Here is a 22,880-nt window from a genome sequence, read left to right as displayed (position 1 = left end):
CGACCCCCTGGCTCCCTTGTTGTTGGCCTTCGCCTAATGTCTCTGTGAGCTTGCTCAGGAACGGCCGGAGCTGTTGGTCCTGGCACGCTGGGGAGCGGGGGAGGAGCTCCAGACTGCCGGAGGCGATCTGCGAATGCAGGGAGGGAGGGAGTGATCTCTGCTGCAGGGGAGAGGAGGACGGGCTCTCTCTGGCTGTCGGAGCCCCATGTAAGTGGCACCATCCGGCAGGTGTAGCGGCGTTAAACTGTTTCACAAACTGTCACGTTGCATGGCAGAAACCGTACCCAGTTGCAAAACGGGAGGGTTGTGTTTCGTGTCGTTACAGATACAATAAAAATCTGAATGCTACAGCATTTAGCACACAGACTTTTTGATTCCAATCGCCTATTGGCAAGTTCATGCTAACACAATTTTCTCAGCTGTTTTGACCTGCCCCACTACTGAAATTTCTCTGGTACAGCTTCACTGGCTAAATCCATCAGGAAGACTGTGTGGTAGGGCTCTTATGTGTTGAACAAATAAAAGGGTGTCATTGGGGTACCTGTCTGACAGGGCAGTCTCTAACCCTAATATAGTCCTGAAATGTCAACATCAAGTGAATTCAGGTCTTGCTGTGGATTTCAATCCACAACCATTTGCATTGTCAATGGATCAATACTGGCACTCTCTATCACAGACAAGACCTCCTCAAAGCTACAGTACCTTTGAGGCCTGATCTACCAAGTTTTTATACTATGTCAGTTAGGGATGCAAATTTATTTTTAACCGTATACTGCTACAGTCCCTAGTGCAGATGCAGTTATTCTGGTATGAAGATGTTATAAAGAACTACCCTTATGGGAAGGCACCTTCGTACCAGAATAACTGCATTTGCACTAAGAGAGATTGTACTGCTTTAACTATACAGGTACAACTTGCTAGTGTGAACAAAGTCTGAGTAGAAGAGACACAGTTTTCAGAGTTTAAATAGGAAAGTTGGAGGGGAAAGAGAAGACATGACCCCCCCCCCACCCACACACACACAGACTATGGTAGCTCTATCCTCTATGAGAGAACTAGTAGTAGCAGATGCTTTGGTACACGCATATAAACAAAGCACTTGGAAATCTATGTTTTGTTTTACATTTTTGAAATGAATTTAGTGCTTGTGAGGGACAGCCCTGGAGACTAGTGTGCAAACAGGCACAATAGCCATATCAGCTTACCCACAGAACTCAGCCAAAGTACCAAAACCCTGACCCGAAGGAACCAACTTTAGTGGTACATGGGGAGTCTTCTCTACTGAGCCTGCTAGCAAGGCAGGGATGGAGGGGTCGGGGGAGAAAGTGAAGAAGGGAGGCAGTGCTGCCAACTTTCATTTATCATAAGTCTCATGATATTTGATGTTGCTCTTAAAGTCCCAGACTCTGGAGTCAGGTGATTATGTAAGAATCTCAGGTTTCATTTAAAAAATGAAGCGTTTCTAGACTGGAGATTTTTCAAAAGTGCCCAAATCCCTTAAAGAAATCCTACCGAAAGTCAGTGAGACTTGTGATCCTAAATTGCTTGGGTGCTTTTGAAAATCTCCTGCCTGGCTCTCACGGTTGAGGACAAAGGAAAGCTAAAGGCTCAAAAAGCAGATGGCACATGAGAAGAATCAAAATTGCTTGGGGCAGGCAAGATTGGCTTGGGGGAGGGGGGGAACTAATAGCCAGTGAAGTATCAGAGGGGTAGCCGTGTTAGTCTGAATCTGTAAAAAGCAACAGAGGGTCCTGTGGCACCTTTAAGACTAACAGAAGTATTGGGAGCATAAGCTTTCGTGGGTAAGAACCTCACTCCTTCAGATGCAAGTAATGGAAATTTCCAGAGGCAGGTATAAATCAGTATGGAGATGACAAGGCTAGTTCAATCAGGGAGGGTGAGGTGCTCTGCTAGCAGTTGAGGTGTGAACACCAAGGTAGGAGAAACTGCTTCTGTAGTTGGATAGCCATTCACAGTCTTTGTTTAATCCTGATCTGATGGTGTCAAATTTGCAAATGAACTGGAGCTCAGCAGTTTCTCTTTGGAGTCTGGTCCTGAAGTTTTTTTGCTGTAAGATGGCTACCTTTACATCTGCTATTGTGTGGCCAGGGAGGTTGAAGTGTTCTCCTACAGGTTTTTGTATATTGCCATTCCTGATATCTGACTTGTGTCCATTTATCCTCTTGCGTAGTGACTGTCCAGTTTGGCCAATGTATAGCCAGTGAGGTGATCTCAATCCACCAGCAAGTTGACTGGAATCACCAACTCTACAGGTAAAGGCTGTCTTACAGGAGAACCTCAGTAAGGCCCAGGAATCTCGATGAATGTCAATTCCACCTGTCAATTCCTCCAGACTGTTCTTTCAAGAGGTCTTCACCTTCTTGAAGCTCCAAGAAATCTTGTGGTCCTCAGAGCTTAGGGCTGGGGCATTTGCACAGAGGCCCAGTTTCTTAGGAGTCATGTTCCAATGGCTCTCTAAGGGCAGCTGCCCAAAATTGCTCCTCAAAGGATAGTCCAATGTGAGGAGGGGAAACCCAGGGTAAGTTCAGGAGGGCAAAGTCAGCAATATCTTACACTGCACACTCTCCGCAGGTTGAAGGTGGAATGATGCTGTGAAGGGCCCCTATCCTCTCCCACATCCTTTTCTCCTCAGCCCTGTTCCCAGATCAAACTGCCAGCGGAGGCTGCCAGGCAGCTGAGAACCACTGCTGCTCCCATTCCGTGAAGGGCCTTTTTTCAGTTCCTTCTTTTCCCCACCTACCCTGGGCTGGTTGTTTGGGTTTTTGTTTTTTTTTTTTTTTTTAAAGGGTGGGGAGGTTGGGGATTTGGCCTTGCAGAATGGAGGAGAATAGCATCTTGGTGTTGCTTTTTTTATTGCATTTTCAATACACATGAAGAGTCTGATTCTGACCCCACTCCCTCTGATGTAAATCTGGAATAACTCCATTGACTTCAATGGAGTTAGGTAGGTGTAAAACTGGTGAGACAAGCGAATCAGGATCTGTATTAGCATGTGGCAGAAATTGCAGCTTTACAAGGAACAAAGAAAGGGTTGCTAAAAGGCTAGCTATTCAAAAGCTATTCAAAGGAAGAAGTGTGAATACCATTTAAATAAGGCCCTCTCCCACCCCCAGTCTATTTTCCAGCAGCATTGCCTATACAGCAAAGAAATCAGAGCTCAAGGACACACCGGTTTTGCAAACACGAAAGCTGGATTTTTGTGGCTGTACTTTTTTCATGTGCAGACTTTAGGATTATTGTTGTTGTGCCTTCTCCCCTCCCGCCCATCCCCATTTCCTGGAGATCAGCCAGCAGGGAAATCCTCTAAAGGGGTGGATGAGAGACAAAGTCTGCAGCCCTGCTCAACCAGGAAGAGCTCCACCTCAAACAAAGCAAACAATAACAACCTCCCTTGCCTCGCTCGCGCTCCCAGTCTTGTGTCTCTTCTCTTTGTGTACGCACCAACCATGAGGCTGCCTACGGCTGGCCCCAGCACTGGCCAGACCTGTGGGCTTGTGCTGATCTCCGCTGTGCTGCTGCAATCCATTTGCGTGGCGATTACTTTCCTTTACTTCACTAATGAGCTGAAACAGGTACGTACCAGAGCGGTGATCTAGGCACTGCTCAATCTGCAGGCTGATTTGGCCAGCATACAGGCAGTTCCTCATTCTCTCTCTGTAAATCTAGTCAAGAAAAACAAACGCATCGTGTGTGCCCTTGTCCTGTTCAAAGGAAGGTTGTATGGGTTCCTGCACGAGTGATCCTGTTCCCGCTGACGGTAGTGGCAAAACTCCCAGTGTTTGCAGGGAGCAGGATTGGGCCCTAGGTGAACTGTAGTTTGGCAATGTTTATTGTAGCAGGAAAGCCTTGGAGATCCAGCGCTTTTGCTTTCATTGTAGGAGAAGTGGGTTAGGCTGGCTTTGTTTGTTTTGCTGGTTGGCTGGGTTTGTTTGCTTTTATGCAGAACACGAAGGTCACGAAAAGAGAAGTTTTTAAAACTCACCTTAGACTTCTATTTTTTTCCCCCGAAACAGAAATGCGCATTTCATTGATGTTCCAAAGTTGCTCTTTCTTCACTCCAATTTGTGCCTTGTCAGCACTGCTGGGACATTCGTAGTGCTAGGGGCTAGAAGGAGAGTCAGCTTTCTCACCCGAATAGTCACACACGCTTAAAAAAAAACCCCAACGACAATACTTTGTTTTCAGACAGTGACTAATCCTGATAGAATTTCAGGCAGACACAAGCTAATCATTGCCCCCCACGCAGAGAGCTGGGGAATGTCTGTGGGGTTGTGCCTTCCACTCCCTGCAACCAAAGGGTCATATCCTGGAAGCATCGGCTCAGCCATTTATCTTTTCTTAAGTAGGTAATTGAAGTTCCATGCAACGTTTGGCTGGGTGACTTTTGCACAAGACTTTAAAACCCATGGTCCTATATGGACATTCATGACCCCATGGCAGTTCTGTAGGGGTAGTGGGTTTGTCTAGGTGTCCATCCACGTTTCCTATCCTACCATCCCTACTATAGTGTGCTGTCCATCTGGGTGCTCTCCCTAGCTCCAGAGGTGGCTGCACACAAGCAGCATTGTAGGTATATCATTTCTGTAGGGTTTTGAGATCCATGCATTTGCAAGGTGCTGTATAAATATAAAATACTATTGCAACCCTTGAATTTACCACCTGCAAAATTGAGTAGTACTCTACTCACAGTTTCTTTTGAGATGGCTAAATCAGATGGTTTGGGAAATTCTTATCAGATGATTCGCACCACTCTACAATCAATACCAGACTTCTTGAGTGTATAAAACTGGGGACCTGTCTGCTGAGTTTGTTGCTCTGATAGCTTCATATCTGGTGAGATTAGGAATCTACAGAAACATCACATTTGTCTTAAGAAAATAGGTTACACTGTACTGGCGATAAGAAAGAAATGTACGCAAAATTGTTCCGACCCTCATATACTTGGTTCAAAGTTCTTTGTTATCAAACTTGTGAACATGAGCAATTAGTAACCATAGCACCTTCTCCTAGTTGCTTTTCCTCCAAATATGAGTGGTTTGAACTTTTGAAAGAGTACTCTACTATTCTGAATAAACCACATCCAACAATTCTTACCTCAGATATAGCTCTTATTATTGCAGGAGAATAACCCTTTTGTGGTGTGAAGGCTAACTCCAGTACTTTGAAGGGAATTTCTGTTGGATTGAAAATAGCCCAGGTATCTGCATAATAGTATATCGTGTCTCTATTACACATGTCCTTTTTGCTCTCCTGCACACAGCTGTAAGGTATTGCTATATTAGAATTGCAAATACAGTTTGTTACCTTAATTGTACATGTGGTTTATGGTTAGTGATATTTATCTGTGAGCCTGGTCCCTCTTTTCCCTTCTTTTTGCTGTTTCATAGTATCTGTATTTTGAGACTTCTGTCAAATAATCATCACTGGCCAGGTGTCAGATCCTTTCAGCTGTCAGTACAAATTAAAAAAATCTTATTTAATGCTAGGTAATTTTTCTCAATCTACATGGATAGTCATCTGATTAGCTAAATGTAACCATCTGATGATCATAAGATGGATAAAGCTTTTTGAACAGCCTAGTTTGGCTTATGGGAGGTGAGTGCTGAAAAGCAGTGACTCTGCCCTAGGATGCACTGTAGAGTTAATTACACATCCAGGATATAGGACAGTGAAGAAAACAGACTTCATTGACTTTAAAAGCATAATCCAAATGTTGCCCTTAGATGATGGGTGAAGTTGAAGAAATATTTCACTAATAATACTCCACTTAACATTTCTGTGACACCTTCCCTCCCTGGATCTCAAAGTTCTGTACAAATATCATTTGATTAAGCCTCATAATGCCCTGCGCCTCCATTTCCTTAACCTCTAAAATGGGGATAATAATACTTCCCTGCCACACTCATGTTTGCAGAGTGCATTAAACGCTGCGGATGCAAGATGCTGCAGCAATACCAGGTACTAGTACAGTAAAGTTATCACAGGGGCTAGGCGTGTGACAAGTAAGCAAAAAGCAGAAATGGCAGTACTGTTTGCTTTCAGATTGAAGAGAAAAGTTTTGAAGTGCCCTCTCCTTTCCTGGTCCCTAGATCTGGTAGGAGAGTGGTCTGGTAAGGGCTGGTCTACACAAAGGTTTGGTACCAATTTAATTATATTGGTTTAAAAACCAACCCCTTAGCATGGATGCAGTTACACTAGTATAAAGGTGCTTATATCTATATAGCTTATTTCCACCGATTTAAGTAAAGTTCCCAAAGTAAGAAGCCTTATATTAAAAATACTACCCTATTCTGCAGTAATGGTCCAAAAGCCTGTAGGGATACTCCTGTCAGTCAGAGCATTTTGCATCAATGATTATAGAATATGGTAGTATTTTTAAACATAAGAGAATTCTCTGTAGATGCTGCTGCACAAAGGTCCGGAGCTTGAGGTTAAGTGAGGTAAGAGCTTGCAGGGTCAGATGGGTGAATTCTCTCCATCCTGCTCCAGCAGGAAATCTATGGCTTGCCTCCTTTGTTTTCAAGCAGACAGAAAAGGATGGGAATGGTGGGGAGAGGGGTAGAGAACAGTTCCCCTGTTCTCTGATGCTGAATGTTCCAAGCTTGAAGGATAGCTGAAACTGTGACATGTTAAGTAAATTAACTTCCAGAGGCAGCAGATTAACAAGCAAACCAAAAAAAATATATCCTTTACGATAGGAATGGTTGAATTTAAACTATTAAATCAAGAAGAAGAAGCCGGTCTGAATGCTTTGTATGTTCACTGGTTTCTTTCCTTTCCAAACTTTACTGGCATACAGGTCTTAACAGGGGTTTTGGATGATGATGAACCATTGAACTCAATGGGATCAGGAGTTCTCTCTAGGCTGCCTAGGTTACTGAGCTACCCCTCTGATACTAGGTTACTGAGTTCTTACATTAAGCAACAAGTGCCAGCTTCAGTTTTGATAATGGGTTATCCCCTGCAGAAGTAGCAGAGCTTGAGGAAGGGTTTTGTTGTTCACTATATTCTTTACTATTTGAAACTATTTAAACTACTATTTTTAAACTATAACTAGGAAAATTATTCCTGACCACAGTGAAGACATTGGGACTTTTGCCATTGACGTCAGTGGGTCCCTGATTTCACTCTTTCTCTTTACACATCAGAAGGAGGAATTCTCTCTTTAGATATATGAATGGTTTAGAGATGGGCTCCAAGTCACAGGACTCAGATGTGGAATCAGATCTGAATGCCAGCTTCCTCAAAATTCATAGGGAAGGGGTTTGAATGTGGTCTTCTGGCCCCCTTCCATTACAGAAAATGCCCTAAGCTGCAAGGTTTGAATCTGGAGTGGAATTTGCCCAAAGTGCAGACATGGGGAGTGGGTTAGTGGCTGATGTTCAGGCTCAGTGTAGGAAGATCCCTTGTGGAAAGGAACTAAATTCTAACAATGTTAGAGCTGATAAAATAATTCTCAGCATTAGTGACGTAGGTATTGCAAGTGCATAAACTTATTCAGCTGAGTCCTGGATGTCCAGTTTATGAACATATAGAGATAAAAATGTAAGTGTATTCTTGCATATCAAGTATCTGGTTGTAGCTAAATAAGTATGTAAGGTCAGGATTAACTCTCCTTTATAAAATCATTACTTGCTGTAGCATATTGGTGTTACTTAGAACAGAAAGGGTTTTCCTAAACCCCAAGAGTTTTAGAAATGCATCATATATCTGTACATTAAGTGAATTAACTAGCTTATTGCCTTCTACCACAGCTCCAGGACACATATTCCAAGAGCGGCATTGCTTGTCTCATGGGGGAAGATCTCGGAACTTTCATAAGACATGTGGATCTAAATGAAAATGAAGAAAGAGAGAGTGACCCCTGCTGGCAAGTGAAGTGGCAACTAGGAGAGTTAATTAAAAAGGTACTTTGGAACTTTCACACAGACTAAACAATGGAGCTTGGTTATAACAATCCAGATGGTTCAGAGAGTTAAGCTCCAACTAGTGAAATAAAATGCAAATCCCAAATTGTTTCCTTGCATTTTAGTGGTCAAATCGCAATTCCAGATATAAAGGAATTCTGTTTGCAGTGAAGTTCTTCTGAGAACAAAAATTGTCATTTCACTACAAGAGTTTCACTGTATTTAGGACACAGAAAATACAGGTGACCAATTATTACTAAGTTCATCCCAAAGAGGGGTTCATCCACTGTTTGTCTAGCATGCCTACTATATAGAATGTCCTTCTCATTTGTGACAGAGCATGGAGATGTAGGGCCACTCTTTCACTCACACTAGCAAATCAGGAGTGATTCCCACTCAAGCCACAGGAAATGTAACAGGTGTGAGATCAGAATCTTGCTCACTGTCCCTGTTACCGTCCCTGTTATCGTAAAGAAAACCACTATTCACCTCCTGCCTCACAACTGTACAAAGAACAGGTATGTCATGAAGCATTGACAATTTTATTATAATCTAACCTGGAAATCTCACTCCCCCATTCCCCACACAGCCTTACCCTTCAAAGTCAGGTATTCTGTGTCAACCTTTCAAAATACACACACATACAGACTAATAAATGATATAGGCATATCATTCAAACTTTTTTTTAACTCTCACTTTTATCGCAAATGTAATTTTGAAGAAGTTTTACTTTGAATAAGGGGTTTCCAAATTGAAAAGGATGAGAAACACTGATCTAGTAAATTAATAGTGATTTAGTTATTATACACTGATGCATTGGAGGTCTGTTTTAAATAAAATATTGGCCCAAACTGAAGTCCACGGAGTTACTCCAAATTTAACTGGTATAACTGAGGGCAGAATTTGGCTCACTGTATTAACTTAGTAGGTTTCTACAATGGGAAAATTCATAAATATTTTTTTGCACCAGTGCTGTCCCGTAATTATACAACATAGTTGGAGAAAGGCCCTTCACCCTGTCTGCACTACAACTTCTAACATTGCTACCATTGGAAAGACACCTAGGATTCAGAATTTCCTAGAGAAGCAACTGCTGCATATGCATATAGTAGCTGTTTCCCAAATACATATAAACAGTATGTTAGAAAGAAAGCTGTTCAGTCAATGAAATGCAGATTAAGGTATCCCAGAGCCATTACATTCTATAATCTCAGTATTCCTTGGATAATGGCAGTGTCTCTTACATTTCCATGGAGATGACAATGCTTTTGTTGTTCTCATGGAGCTATTACAATTGAGGAGCCATCATTGCTTACTGGAAACTATTGTTATTTCAATGTATACCCTTCCCATGAGACTGGAACCATGAGTTACAGTGGAGAAATAGTAATGGCTTCAAGTGACAGAGTATTTTTGCTTAATAAAGAACTAACATCAAAATTACATGAAAATAAGGTGGGATCTGATTAAAACCTCAAGAAAGCCAGGACATTTATGAGTGAGAACTTTTCACATGAATCTTAGTTCAAGATGTTGAATGTAAGTTTGGTGATAGACTGCCTGAGAACAAGGTATGAGATTTACTACAGTAACTAAGGGTATGTCTACACTGCCCACTTTACAGCGTGGCTGCGGCAGCGCTGTGACATGGGCAGCCTAGTCACGCTGTATCGCCGGGGGAGAGCTCTCCAGGCGAGGGGTGGTAGCTTTATCGCTGGGAGCTACAATGCGCTGTCTATACTGGTGCTTTTCAGTGCTAAAACTTCTGTCGCTCAGGGGGGCATTTTTTCACACCCCTGAACGACTAAAGTTTTAGCACTGAAAGTGGCAGTGTAGACACAGACTAAGCCAGATATATTCCTGCCGTTATTTATATATCAATAGTTTTGCCATTGTGAAAACCACTGGATCTAATTCTCCTCTGTTGTACCAGGGTTAATCTGGAGTAACTCCGGTGAATTATTCCACAATCAAATTTCTCCAGATCTACACTGGAGTAATTGCAAACAGAATCTGATGCCCTGAACCCTATATTTCCTCTGATTGAGGGCCAGATTTTCCAAAGAACTTTAATATTCAATTGGATGAGCTCCATTGCAATTTGGCCTCAGATATTTAAAATTATTGCAAAACAGTTTGTTGTGAGAAATAAATGATACAGTTTCCTTTTGATGTCCGCTTTTATTTACAAATAGAAATAAAATTTGTTTGATGGTCAAATGCTGGAGTTTGTTCAGTTATGTGGTATATAAGAGTATATGGAATAGTTGTGTTTCTGGTATCTTTGTCACTGCTCTACTGATTTCCCGGAAAGAAAACAGTTTTCTTTACGTGTGTTTGCAGATGATATCAAGAAACTATGAGGAAAACATTTCATCTGCAGTGAAAGGTATTTTTAATGTATTACATTTATTTAGCACATAAAGAAACTGCGATGGTAGCAGATGTGCAGTGGTTCCATACATGTTTTCCAGTTGTCGAGAATAGTTCCTAATTTCTTACTCAGTTGTACAGTTCTTCTGCAGCAAAGCATGGGAAATGAGTAACAATTAGTATTAGTTGGTATTCTTTTAAGAGACATATTAAGCAGTCAGAAAATGTGGTCAAGTTATTAGAGCATGGAACCAGGATTCAGGAAAAGTGCCTGGCTTCGGTTCTTGTTTCTGTCTGATTCAGTGATTTTATGCAATTCATTTAACCTCTCCATGCTTCAGAGAACAAATAGTACTTTGTTGTTGTGCAGCTACATTAATTAAGGATTGGGCACAGCTCTCCTCTGAAACTAATGCAGAGCCTTACACCCCAGGAGGACTATCAGGAAGCATTCTGGCTCAAGAAGTCAGAGGAAATTTTTCTAGAGTAAAGACCACAGAATTTGGCCTTAAAAGATATTTACCCTTTCCACGAGCACATACTTATTTTTAGTATTGGGTGTTTGGGCACTGGTTTTGGGGGGGAACATATAGAAGGCTTAAAAAAGGCATTTCAAAGAGAGTATGGGAAGTTCTGAGAAATTTTGACCATATCAACCATTACACTTCAATCTCTCATTGATTTGGTCAAATAAAATATTTTGACAAACACATAAATCCTCAAATACTGTCAATTTAGTAATTAGTCACATATTTCCATGGAGATGACAATGGCTTTGTTGTTTCTCTAATTCTAATTTGAGATTTAAAATGGTTATTTCTCATCTTCATGTAACTTGAAATGTCTCTAACTCTTCCAGGAACTGAAGAACAGGGATCTCAGAACCATGGACACAGAATAGCAGCTCACTTAACTGGAAGCCGCAATAAGAAGAGCTCTCTATCCACATCAAGTAAGATATTTTGCTATATTGATACAGGAATATCAATTCTTCCTTTAATAAAGGATACAAAATAGGGAAAGATCACTGAATATATGTGCTTTGCGATTTTCCAGAAATGAATATTGACTGTTGATTATTCTAGGCACACTTTTCTGCTTGTTTCTCATGGACTCAATGCAATTTTTTGGCCAGAAAACAGGGAAAGCTTTAAAAAAAAATCAAAGATTTTCTAGTTTTGGTGAAAATAATTCTTCAGCGCACTCTAATAGTAGTATCAACCCCATTCAACTTGGGTATCTATGGTGCACCTTCCTTCTATGTCTTTAGTTGTTTTTTAATGAAAATTCCCTCTTCCTAACTCTATCTATCCCCTTTGCAGTATTGACTTGAAATTCACTCCAGATTTATTGAAGGACTTGCTAAAGTTCTCAAATCTTCTGGGGGAACCAGGGGTGAGTTAGGATTCTCACATTGTTTTGCTCGGTAGCCATGTGGCAACTTGGATTCATTTTCATTCTGTATTTCAGGCAGCAGTGGGGATTCAAAGATCAAAACTAAAATGAGTCCCCACAAAGTGATGTGCCAAATTGCTACTTATGAAACTTGAAATCTATGGGCTGGACTACGCTACCACGGTAAATCGATCTAACTTAAGAAACTTCAGTTTCGTGAATAATGTAACTGAAGTCAACGTTGTTAGATCCACTTACCGCGGTGGCTACACTGCGCTGTGTCGATGGGAGGGCGTCTCCCATTGACTTTCTTACGCTTCTTGGGGTGGTGGAGTACTCAAGTGCTCTCCCATTGCATTGACTGCAGCAGTGCCGATCTACCATCAAGTGGAAACATACCCTTTAAGAGAGATTGGGCCCGATCCTGTACCATCTGAAGCCAATGGATGCAGGATCTGGCCCATTGCTCTTATTTAGTTTTTGAAAAAACATCTCATCAGCTACGAGAAGTGGACTTTGTTGCACACAGCATTATTTAGCTCTGTATTCTTCTCTATTTTTTTCCCCTCAAATAGATTCCTCATCCAGAAGAGGTGTTGGGCAGAAAATAAATACCTGGGAACCCTCAAGGAAAGACCATTCATTCCTCTATAATGTGGAGTTGAAAAATGGGGAGTTAATCATACCTAGAACCGGGTTTTATTACATCTACTCTCAAACTTACTTTCGATTCCGCGAACCTGAGAACGAGGATTCAGAATCAGATCCATTAGCACTAAGCAGAAACCCTAAGCAAATGGTCCAGTATGTTTACAAACTGACGACATATCCAGAGCCTATCCTGCTCATGAAAAGTGCAAGAACTAGCTGCTGGTCTAAAAGGGCAGAATATGGACTTTACTCCATATATCAAGGTGGAGTATTTCAGCTAAAAAGGGATGATAGGATTTTTGTCTCTGTCAGTAACGAGGACATGGTTGACATGGACAAAGAAGCAAGTTTTTTTGGAGCCTTTTTGATCAGCTAAATGATTAACAGAAAAACAGACCCCCAAAGAAATCATTTTTTAAATTCTATAATCTAAGGTGGCAGAGGAGGGAGGAAGCCACTGTGACAATACAGTGACTTCAAAGCAACAGTGACAATGCAAGAATCCCCACTGTCAATTCATCCTGTGAAAGGATCATTTCTCAGAGCAATCAAACCTAACAGTCAATACGGAAGTGCAGCAGGTGGCTGCAGCTGTATATGACTGTGCCGTGTATAACAGCACAGCAGATCCCCAAACATGCCAGTGTTCTAGGACTTGTCAGGATTTTAACGTGTCAAAGTATTGAATAGCTTTGGCTAGGATCAGATCAAGTGGAGGCAGGCACTGTCTGCGGTTCCCCATACCAGTCTACCAAAGCATCTCAAAACCTCATTTGTGGCAGTCCCTCTGCAGGAAAGGTGGATTTGCACAGGGACTAGATCAGGGGTTGGCAACCTTTCAGAAGTGGTGTGCCGAGTCTTCATTTATTCACTCTAATTTAAGGTTTCACGTGCCAGTAATACATTTTAACGTTTTTAGAAGGTCTCTTTCTATAAGTCTATAATATATAACTAAACTATTGTTGTATGTAAAGTAAATAAGGTTTTTAAAATGTTTAAGAAGCTTCATTTAAAATTAAATTAAAATGCAGAGCCCCCCGGTCCAGTGGCCAGGACCCGGGCAGTGTGAGTGCCGCTGAAAATCAGTTCGTGTGCCGCCATCGGCATACGTGCCATAGGTTGCCTACCCCTGGACTAGATGGAGACTATAGACTTGCATAGGGTATGAGATTGAGGATGGAAAATGGATTTTATCATGAACGACACTATGGACCCTATCCTGCTGACTCTTTCTCCTGTGAGTAATCTTTACACGAGCAGAAGTCCCTCTGATGCCATTTGGACTACTCTTGAGTAATAAGGTTTGCAGGATCAGGCCCTATTTTGAATCTTAGATTTCCAAAATGAAAGGCTAGCAAACAATTAAACTACAGTAGCATTTAAACACATACTTAACTTTGACATGCAAGTACTCCATTTGAAATCAATGGAATACTCATGTGCTTAAAGTTAAACATGTGCTTAAGTGCTGCGTGGGATCACAGCCTGGTTATTTTTGTCTTCATTTGGATATTGTATAGATGACAGAAAAATGAAGTGGCACAGCAGAGCCATTGAAATCAATAAGTCAATATTATGAGTTCCCAGTACATTTTGATAATCCCATATCTGCTTAGTTGATTAATATTGTACTGCAGAGATTTCACCACACTTACAACATGTTCAAATATGGAATCACTCTATACTTACTGAAAATGAGTATTTGATCCAGAACCCAAGTGTTTTCTTTTAAATGTTGCATTCAGAGGACTACATTATTTGTCTCATATCAAGCATGACATGATGTGGTTCTTTCATGTTGATTGGCATGATGCCATGGGACATGATATGATGCAGAATAATTAGCTTGGATTTGAAGGCGAACATTCTCATTCCTGGAGAGGCTACATGACTATCTCTGCTTCAGCATGGGCTGATTTTAGTTAATACTGTTTTTGTTTTATTTGCAGGGCTGTGTGGGGACTACATAGCATTTGTTTTTCTACCTGAACTAAATATTAGATTTGTTAGCTGTAAGATTAGAACTGTTTTTCAAAAGTTAAAGTTTTGTTAAGAATAGGCAATATAGCCAGATCTTCAGGTAGCGTACAACAGTCAGCACCACTCCAGTGACTTTAGTGGAGCTACACCAATTTACACCAGCTACAGATCTAGCCCAGGTTCAGTGGAAAAACCATATATTTCTGAAAGAAAGAGGGAGTGAAAGGCAAGTGGGGCAAGGAAGTCATATGGACCAAATTCTCTGCAGATGTAAATCAAAGCACATAGAATTAAGCCAGTAGAGAATTTGGCCCTATATTTTTGATATAATAAGGTTGCCTCGGGAGTCATAAAATGATGAAAGTCAGCAAACGGCCTTACTTACTTTGTCCATGGCCTACAGGAAAAAAAGGTGTACCATTCACCCTACTACCTTCTTTGTGGCCAACAGGAAATGAACGTGCATCAGTCGCCTCACTTGCCTTGTCTGTATAAATCAGAAAAGTAGGCATGCTAGTCATTCTATTTACCTTACCTATGAACAGCAAGAAGAGAATTTACAGCAATCACTTTGCTTTGACTCATAAGAAGAAAGAAGCACATGCAGGTTGATATTCGAAACCATTATTCCAGTCTGTGTTTGCTGTTTCTACGTGGAGGAAAATATGTTAATTTCAATGGTAACCATTCTGTGAATTGCTCCACTGCTTACTGGAGAAGCTTGCTTTGCAGTGCAGTCATGTCTCATATACATTATATATTTTTCTCAACTAGTCCTTTGAAGCATTATCTCAGAATTCTCCGACTGCACACGACAGAGTTTTTAGCTGTATTTGGTGGCTTCCTAATCTTGAATACAGTATGAATTTGCACTAGTTTCACACTGGTCCTCACTGACTTTGATTGAACTGCTCCTGATTTACAGTGGTGTAGATACTTCGGGGCTATCTAGCTAAGCAAGGCCCAGATTTTGCTGCCCTTACTTATATTACATAATACTTTAGGTCCCAGTCTTGTAATGGGAGTACTCTTAGTGCACAAAGTTAAGCCTGTGTGTAGGTGTTTGCAGGATCAAGGCCTTACTTTGCAAGTTGTTCCACTGGTTTTCAATTGAATTGTTTGTGGAGTAAGGGCTTGACCCTGGTCGCATTCAGATCAGTGCAAAAACCTTAATGGGGCAGGACCAACCCCTTAGATATTATTCAATGAGAGGACGGCCAGCACAATCTGATCCAATCCGATTAGGATATATACTGTTTATTTTTCACAAAACTGACTCATTTTCAAACTATATAGTTCAGTTTTTAGCTTAATACATTTTCAAAAGAAAATAATTTGCAGAGAACTTTTATCTAAATTTTCTTCCCAATTCTAATTTTTGATTCAGCTAACACAGTGCTCCTACTTAACACGGGAGTACTACAAGACTGCATTAAAGAGCTCCCTCCAGATCTAGATTCTGTCCCTGATCCTTCAAAGTCTTATATATGTGCTTCACTTTACAAACTGAGTAGTCCCATAGATTTCATTTCCTGGATCAGGCTCATATTATTTAACTCCTCAGCAACATACTCAACTACAAGCAATTAAATAAAATAATGGATTTTTTTTTAAAGTCCAGTTATTTTAGGCGCTTATTTTTTTAAAAAAATTCTTAACTGAAAGAGAATTTCAGATATATTATTTGCAGCCTAAAAGTGGAAACCATACGTATGATTAAGAAAAAGTCTATATGACATAAAGTTCTCAGGGAGACACAGATGGAAAAGGATTTGGAAGAAGCCGTAGGGGCTGTGCACAAATTCATAGCTGACAGTAACTTAAGACAGATACTACTATCTACTACACACAGATGTTTTTCATCATTTTGTCTCTGCAACTTGATATATAATAATGGGCCCAATTTTATTTAGGAAGTGCTCCCAGGCATTTCCAACCTTTTTTCTCTCCATATGTACACATTTTTATGTCACTCCATTCTGAGAGAATATATGTAGCACAACAGGGAGCAGACTGAATAATCATATTTTATTTCCCAGCAATCCAAAGACACGCTTAGCCTGGTGAAAAACTAACAAGCAAAATCTGACAAGGACTCATTTGAAGACAAATAGAGGTATCTACCATTTCCGTTTGTGGATTCATTCTCTCATTCCCCCAGCCTCGTTACCCTCTTGACTTTCAACAGTAAATGTAGCAAATAGTTCTTTTTGTTCATTGTGCGTGTGCAGCTGCAAGAACACGAACTTTTCTATAAAAAATTGTAATTTTTGTACATACTTTTTATATAAAATGTTTTTAGTAAATACTTATTTTGTCTTTTAATTATTACGCTTGTTCTTTTAAGGCTGCCGTAACAACATCTCACTTACTCTGATATCTTGACAGTGAGAGGTTTACGGGCCTGATCCAATTCTCAGTGAAGTCAGAGAGAGAGTTTCTCTATTGACTTCAGTGCAAGGCCCATAATGCATGTAATTTTGCAATACCATGACACAAGGAAGTTGCTTCCTGATCCCAGCTGGTAACCGGTTTCTGCCCTGAAGCACTGGATTGAAGAAAATTGAAAATCCTTGTATACCCAGAGACTGCTCGGTATTGAGAGCCTTTCTGGAGTGTCTCATTACCTTCCTGAAATAGGCTCATAATTTTAGCCATAGTTCTGGTAAAGAGAGAATCTCTTCTTAGTCATATAAACATCTAACCCTTTCTATTATCAAACTGCAGCAGGGGACCCACTGAACTCATAGGACAGATTCTCTGGTCCTTGCACAGCATGTTGAGAGGGAGAAGACAGACAGGAGCTCTTCACAAGGGCAATGACAATTGTAACCCCAAATTAAAGGGGATCACAGAGGACTGCTCAGTCCATGTGCCCCATGAGCAGACATTGCCCTAAATTGTGAAATGGTGTGGAGGAGACTGGGCTTACTTCCCTCCTACCCCCACAACGTAGAATAGCGCACTTGGGGAACAAAATGTGCATTTGTACTCTGCGCTGGGAAGTCTGAGTAAGGATGGTACCTCCTGGAGATGCCATCCCACAACAGTTTCCCCTAGGCAGGTAAGGTCCACACCAGCCCTACCAGGGCAGTGCCTACATAGTACAACTTTTTTATTGCACTGGGTCCTAGAGACCTCAGCCCTATGTGCCAGGCACTGTACAAACATAACAAAGAGCTGGTCCCTGCCCCAGTGAGTTTACAATCTAAATAAATTCACCACAATGTTTGTTTTATTCCCTGTTCGAGTAAAGGACACCCCTCAAACAGTGGTAATAAGCAAGGTCACAATCCTGCAAGTTGATCCATGTGCCTGGAGCTCAGCACCCATGCAGACCCCCATTAAAGCAAAAAGCAGGAATCTGCCAGAATGGCTCATCTTGTAGCATTGGTGCCCAAGATGGTAATGACACCCACAGAACATGCCTTCAAAATATTTTATGTGTGTGGCCTTTTATTTAATTAAGGGTTCCTTCTTCTTGGTATTGTTATGGGAAAGGATACATAGGATCAGCTAATTGACCCTCACTATATACTTAACTTGACCTTCGCCATATTTAAATTATATTATTATTTATATTGCTGTAGCATCCAGAAGTCCCAAACAGGCCCCACTGTGCTAGGTGCTGTACAAACATGTAAAAAAGCATAGTCCCCACCCGGAAGTTTTAAATCTCATGCGTGCTTTTAGATTTAAACCAATCTCTAAATATTAGGGATGAAGAGGAGACCTAATGTGAGGAGCAGATTATTCCACATTGCTTTCAGGTGAGATTTTTGCATCTTCCTCTAAAACATCTGATACCTGCCACTCTCAGAGAGAGGATACTGTACTGGTGGGGCCATGGTTCTAATCCAGTATGGCAATTCCTATACTCCAGAAGAGCATACAGCTGAAGAGGTTACTGTCTAATTTGTCCTAGTCTCTCAGATCTGTAATATAGAAGCCTCTAATCATTTTCATTGCCCTTCTCTAGAATTTTTCTGCTTCTCTTCTGCTGTTCTGAAGATGAAATCACCAAAATTGAATGCCATATTCAGGGTTAAAAAATGTACCATTAGTTTACATAGTAGCACTATAAATTATCTGTTTTGTTCACTCTCTCCTGATTAACACAGTCTAATACCTCCATTGATTACTGCTGCACAGTGAACTCAACTGTCTAAACCAGTGGTTCTTAACTTATTTATGCGGCCCACAATGGGCAGAGGCCAGGTGGCAGGGCAGCGGCAGTCCAGACCCTGACCCTGGAGGCCTACTGCCCGCCCCAGACCTCTGACTTCGCAGGTCCAGTCAGGAGCCCTGGAGCCAGCTGGCTGCCTGCCCCCGACCCCTGCCACGTGGCTGTCCCGGACTTCTGCTGTGTGGGACTGGGCAGCAGCCCTGGATCCCCAACCCCTCGGGGCCAGCTGGCAGCCTCGACCCCGGATCCTGCCACATGGGACAGGCCCACAACCCTGGCCCCACCACGCTGGGTGGCAGGCAGCCTGAACCCCACCATGCGGGCCAGCCTTTAGCACAAAGCTGAGCTGGGCAGCAGCTGTGTGCTAATTGGGCACCAGGCGGGCCGTGGGTTGAGAACTGCTGGTTCTATACCAATTCCAAGATTCGTTTCCTGAGTGATTTCTAATTCAGAATCTCTCCAGGTATTTCTTTCCATTAATCTCTTCTCAAATTCATATGGACAACATGAAATTTTATCAGGAACATGACAGTAATGTTGTCTTATTGGTTATGGTCAGTGCATTGATTTCTGGTATTAGGGCTGTAAATTACAGTGTGCATCTGCTTTTTATGCAGCGTCTCATTTTTATAGGCTGTTCCTATCACATTTAGCATAATTTATATTCCTTCTCTATGATGCACATATCCCCGTTCCACTGGGCAGGGGAGTCCTAAAACGTATGATATATATAGCACCAACAGCCTTAGCAACTGTTAGGGAACCATCATTTTTCACATTCTTACATGTGGATGTAGTCACTAATGATTTTATCAGACCAGAGGCCACGTCACCTATTTCTCTCGAATGTACTTTTGGTTTTGTCTGGTTAGAACTCTTTCAGATCACATTGTTCTCTTTTTTCTATTAAACCATCTGTACTTATTCCCTATAATCACAGGGTGATGACAAAGCAGATTAACTGCAGATTTCCATTTCTGGTGAACTCAGTCAGCAAGCTACTGCTCTCTATCCAATATGAGAAACAGACGTACCAACAAGTAAGTATGGCTGGGCATAATTTATTTTCCAATCTGAGCCTTTCGGCACTAACGCAATACAAATAAAATTTAATAATAAAATACACAAAGTCAGGTGAAGACCTCTAGCCCTTGTCAGTGCCACCTTCAATGTTGCAAAGTTTGTTGTATTGTGACTGCAAAGCTTTGTGGAAAGATGCTGTGCATCCTAACAATAGTCACAACTTTCTATCTGGGACACCAAGGGAAGGAAGTATTATTGGGTCAAATCCTGAAGCCCTTACTCTGGCAAAACTCTCATTGACTTCCGTAAGAAATACAATAAAATCTTCCATTACTCTTTTGCGCCGTAAGTCATTTAATATAATCTCTAGATTTTTATTTAACTGAGAGTAAAAATCAATGTTGATAAATTGGAGAGGGTTCAGAGAAGAGCCACAAAAATTATTAAAAGATTAGAAAACATGCCTTATAGTGATAGACTCAAAGAACATAGTCTATTTAGCTTAAAGGGGTGAATTGATTACTGTCTATAAGTATCTACATGGAGAAAAACTATTTAATAATGGTCTCTTTAGCAGAGAAAGGTATAACACGATCCAATGGCTGGAAGTTGAAGCTAACCAAATTCAGACTGGGAATAAGGCATGAATTTTTAACAGTGTAATAGAGCACTGGGACAGTTTACCAAGCATCATGGTGGATTCTCCATCGTGGACAATTTTTAAATCAAGATAGGATTTTTTTTTTTTTAAATGATGTGCTCTAGGAATTATTTTGGGGAAGTTCTATGGCCTGTGTTATATAGGCGGTCAGACTAGATAATTGCAGTGCTCCCTTACGGCCTTGGAATCGATGAATCTATGCAGTACAGCGCTGACCAAAGAACCACAGCCTCCCTCTCCAGCTTAGTGAGTAGGAAGATAAGTGATGGAAGCATTAGTATGACATGGCCTATTAGCGTAATGGATTAAAGCACTGCAAAGAGGTAAAGTTAAATTAACGGTGCTACAGTAGAGCATCACTGCCTAAATAACACCATTTCTAAGTCTCTTTGCCGATGTTTACCTCCATGTAAACAACTGTGGAGTGACTCAAGGATATTCTGGTTTTTTCGTCATTATGTTAAAGTACAAAGATTTTGTTTGTTGTTAGTTATGAAATGGTTTATTAGTACTTTAAAAGCATATGTCAGATTCTACCTGATTGTCCTTAAAAGAGCCCTTCCACTTGATAAAATATATAATACAAGTCAAAACATATTCTGCCCTTTGATATAATCAAATGTCTGCCTTTTGCTTTTCTGTGAATTGTTGTAGATATGTCATTTTTCAAAAGGAGATTTCTCCCTTCCTGTCTGTTTTTCCACTTTCTTCATCTTTCTGCAATAAAGCCACAATCATGCCATGTTCAGAACTTTCAACGATTCCAATACCAACAAACTGTGATGTAAGAAGCAGGAATTAATACTTTAGTGGATGAAAAGAAAATGGAGAAAACATCAGGGAGAAATAAACAGAAACTCTCTTGCAACCTTAACTCTAGTGCTAGCACAAAAGTAGCACAGATATTTTGAGAGTAAACATATTGTATGTAAATGTACATTGCTGTGGTTTTTTTAAATGTTGTGTCTCGTGCATGCAGTTAAAGGATGGAACAGTGAAAAAACAGTGCTTGAAATAAACAAAAATTAAAAATCCATGCAATTTTCAACAGTGATGAATTAACGTTTTCCCTTTCCCTGGAGCAGCACTAAAAATGTTGCTCCCTGCTGCTGCAGATAAAAGCAAGTAAATAAATATTTGGGATCTAAATCAGCTTCCATCAAAGTCAATGGCAAAGCTCTTTGCCACTGCCCTACACAATTCCCAAAGTATATGCATGAATGCACGAGTCAACAGAGTTGTACCTGTTTACACCAAGCCTGAATTTGGCCCACAATCGCCACGTGCTCAGAAGATAGCAAGGAGGTCACAGCAAACACATGACCAAACCAAACAGAAACAAAAATTGTTATAAAGAATCATCTGTGCATCCTCTTTTCTCAGTCTCATCTTACTGCTGCCCTGCGTCTAGTCCTGACTAGGTAAAGCAATTTGAAAACCTCTTGAGTCATGATATTGTTTAAGCAACAAAGGCTGGAATGCTGTTAAATCCAATGAAATTTGGTATTTATGACCCAGTCATGCCATTATTCTACATACTGCACTTCCACCAAAAATCAGTAAGAGTTCTATGGAATGATTTCAGGATCAGGCCCATATTCAAGATCCACCTATATAAATGCATCAAAGAGGGGCTACTGCCTGGGCACCCTTTTGTGGCCTCAGAGCAGCCTTGCCCCCCTCGCAAACCCATTTATCCAATCTCATCCCTTCTCAGGTTCTGCTTTATGATATTAACAAACATTCAAAATAAAGTTTTCAAGTCCATTCATTCTCCCAGGCCTTTCTTACCTGTTGTATCACTTCCCAAGTTTCTGTACTGGAGTCTACTCAGTCCTAGCAGCCTCTGTATTCCCCACCCCTGCCTGGTCTCCCTGAGAACTCGGCAAGGCCAGCAGTCCAGTTTCTTTCTGCTGCTCTTACGATTCCTGCTCAGGTGTGCCTCCTTAGTAAGCAGGGTTGGCTGGGCCCAGGCCTCTAGCTCTTAAGGTGCAAACCACCCTGGTACAAAGTGGCATAGACTTGTACGCAATAAGTCCCTAAAACACAGAGAATTTCCCTGAGCTGTGTAGTATGTCATAAGGTGCTGTATAACATCTGAAAAAAAATACAGATTTTTATCTATTCTATTGAATTATAATTGTATGCAACATTTTCAAAAATCAGGTTTGTGCCCATCTTTCATTCCCTTTGTGCCTAAAAGAAAAGGGGATGATTTATCTATATTTATATATACGCTATTACATACAAATGAACAAAGCTAAAAGAGCAGTATTTAGGTTTCAGAGTCAAGCACTCAACAATTAGGATGTACCAATTCGCAGTTGCCTCCACAATCTTAATTCTGCCCCCTTTGTAGCTCCATCTTGTTTACTGAAAGAGGCTGCAGTCCTGTGGAAATAATAGCATGTGATTATGTATTTAAAGACTCTTATCATATACACAAGAGGGCTGAATTAAGGTTGCACAGGCAATCATAAATTTGACATTTCCTAAGTTTTGAGTGCTTGACTTTGCAAACTAAATAATGTTTTTAACATAGTTGTTTTTGTTTTGTGTGTCTGTGTACACGTGTTTGAGTGTGGGGGGTGCTTCTTTAGCCTTCCTTCCCCTGCCTCCACCACTGGGACTTGGGGAGTTCCAAGCCTATGTAGTGCCCGTGGGAACAGGAGGAATATGTGCG

At 41.0% G+C, this 22,880-nt stretch overlaps 1 protein-coding gene and 1 long non-coding RNA gene across 2 annotated transcripts; both read left to right on the top strand.

Moving 5' to 3' along the window:
• Positions 1–3,369: 3,369 nt before the first annotated feature.
• On the top strand, positions 3,370–13,287 carry TNFSF10 (TNF superfamily member 10). The gene is made up of 5 exons (XM_034781608.1): positions 3,370–3,593; positions 7,776–7,928; positions 10,272–10,317; positions 11,161–11,253; positions 12,272–13,287. The coding sequence occupies exons 1-5, from the start codon at positions 3,468–3,470 to the stop codon at positions 12,721–12,723; spliced, it is 870 nt and encodes a 289-aa protein (XP_034637499.1). The 5' UTR covers positions 3,370–3,467; the 3' UTR covers positions 12,724–13,287.
• A 22-nt stretch (positions 13,288–13,309) lies between these two features.
• Positions 13,310–21,211, top strand: LOC117882805. Its single transcript, XR_004647110.1, has 4 exons — positions 13,310–16,443; positions 18,046–18,097; positions 19,454–19,553; positions 20,852–21,211. It is a non-coding gene; the product is annotated as an uncharacterized LOC117882805 (long non-coding RNA).
• The last annotated feature ends 1,669 nt before the right edge of the window (positions 21,212–22,880 follow it).

Source organism: Trachemys scripta, chromosome 9, assembly GCF_013100865.1.
Source record: "Trachemys scripta elegans isolate TJP31775 chromosome 9, CAS_Tse_1.0, whole genome shotgun sequence".
Taxonomy (NCBI): domain Eukaryota; kingdom Metazoa; phylum Chordata; order Testudines; family Emydidae; genus Trachemys; species Trachemys scripta.
This window is presented reverse-complemented; position numbering and strand designations above follow the sequence as displayed.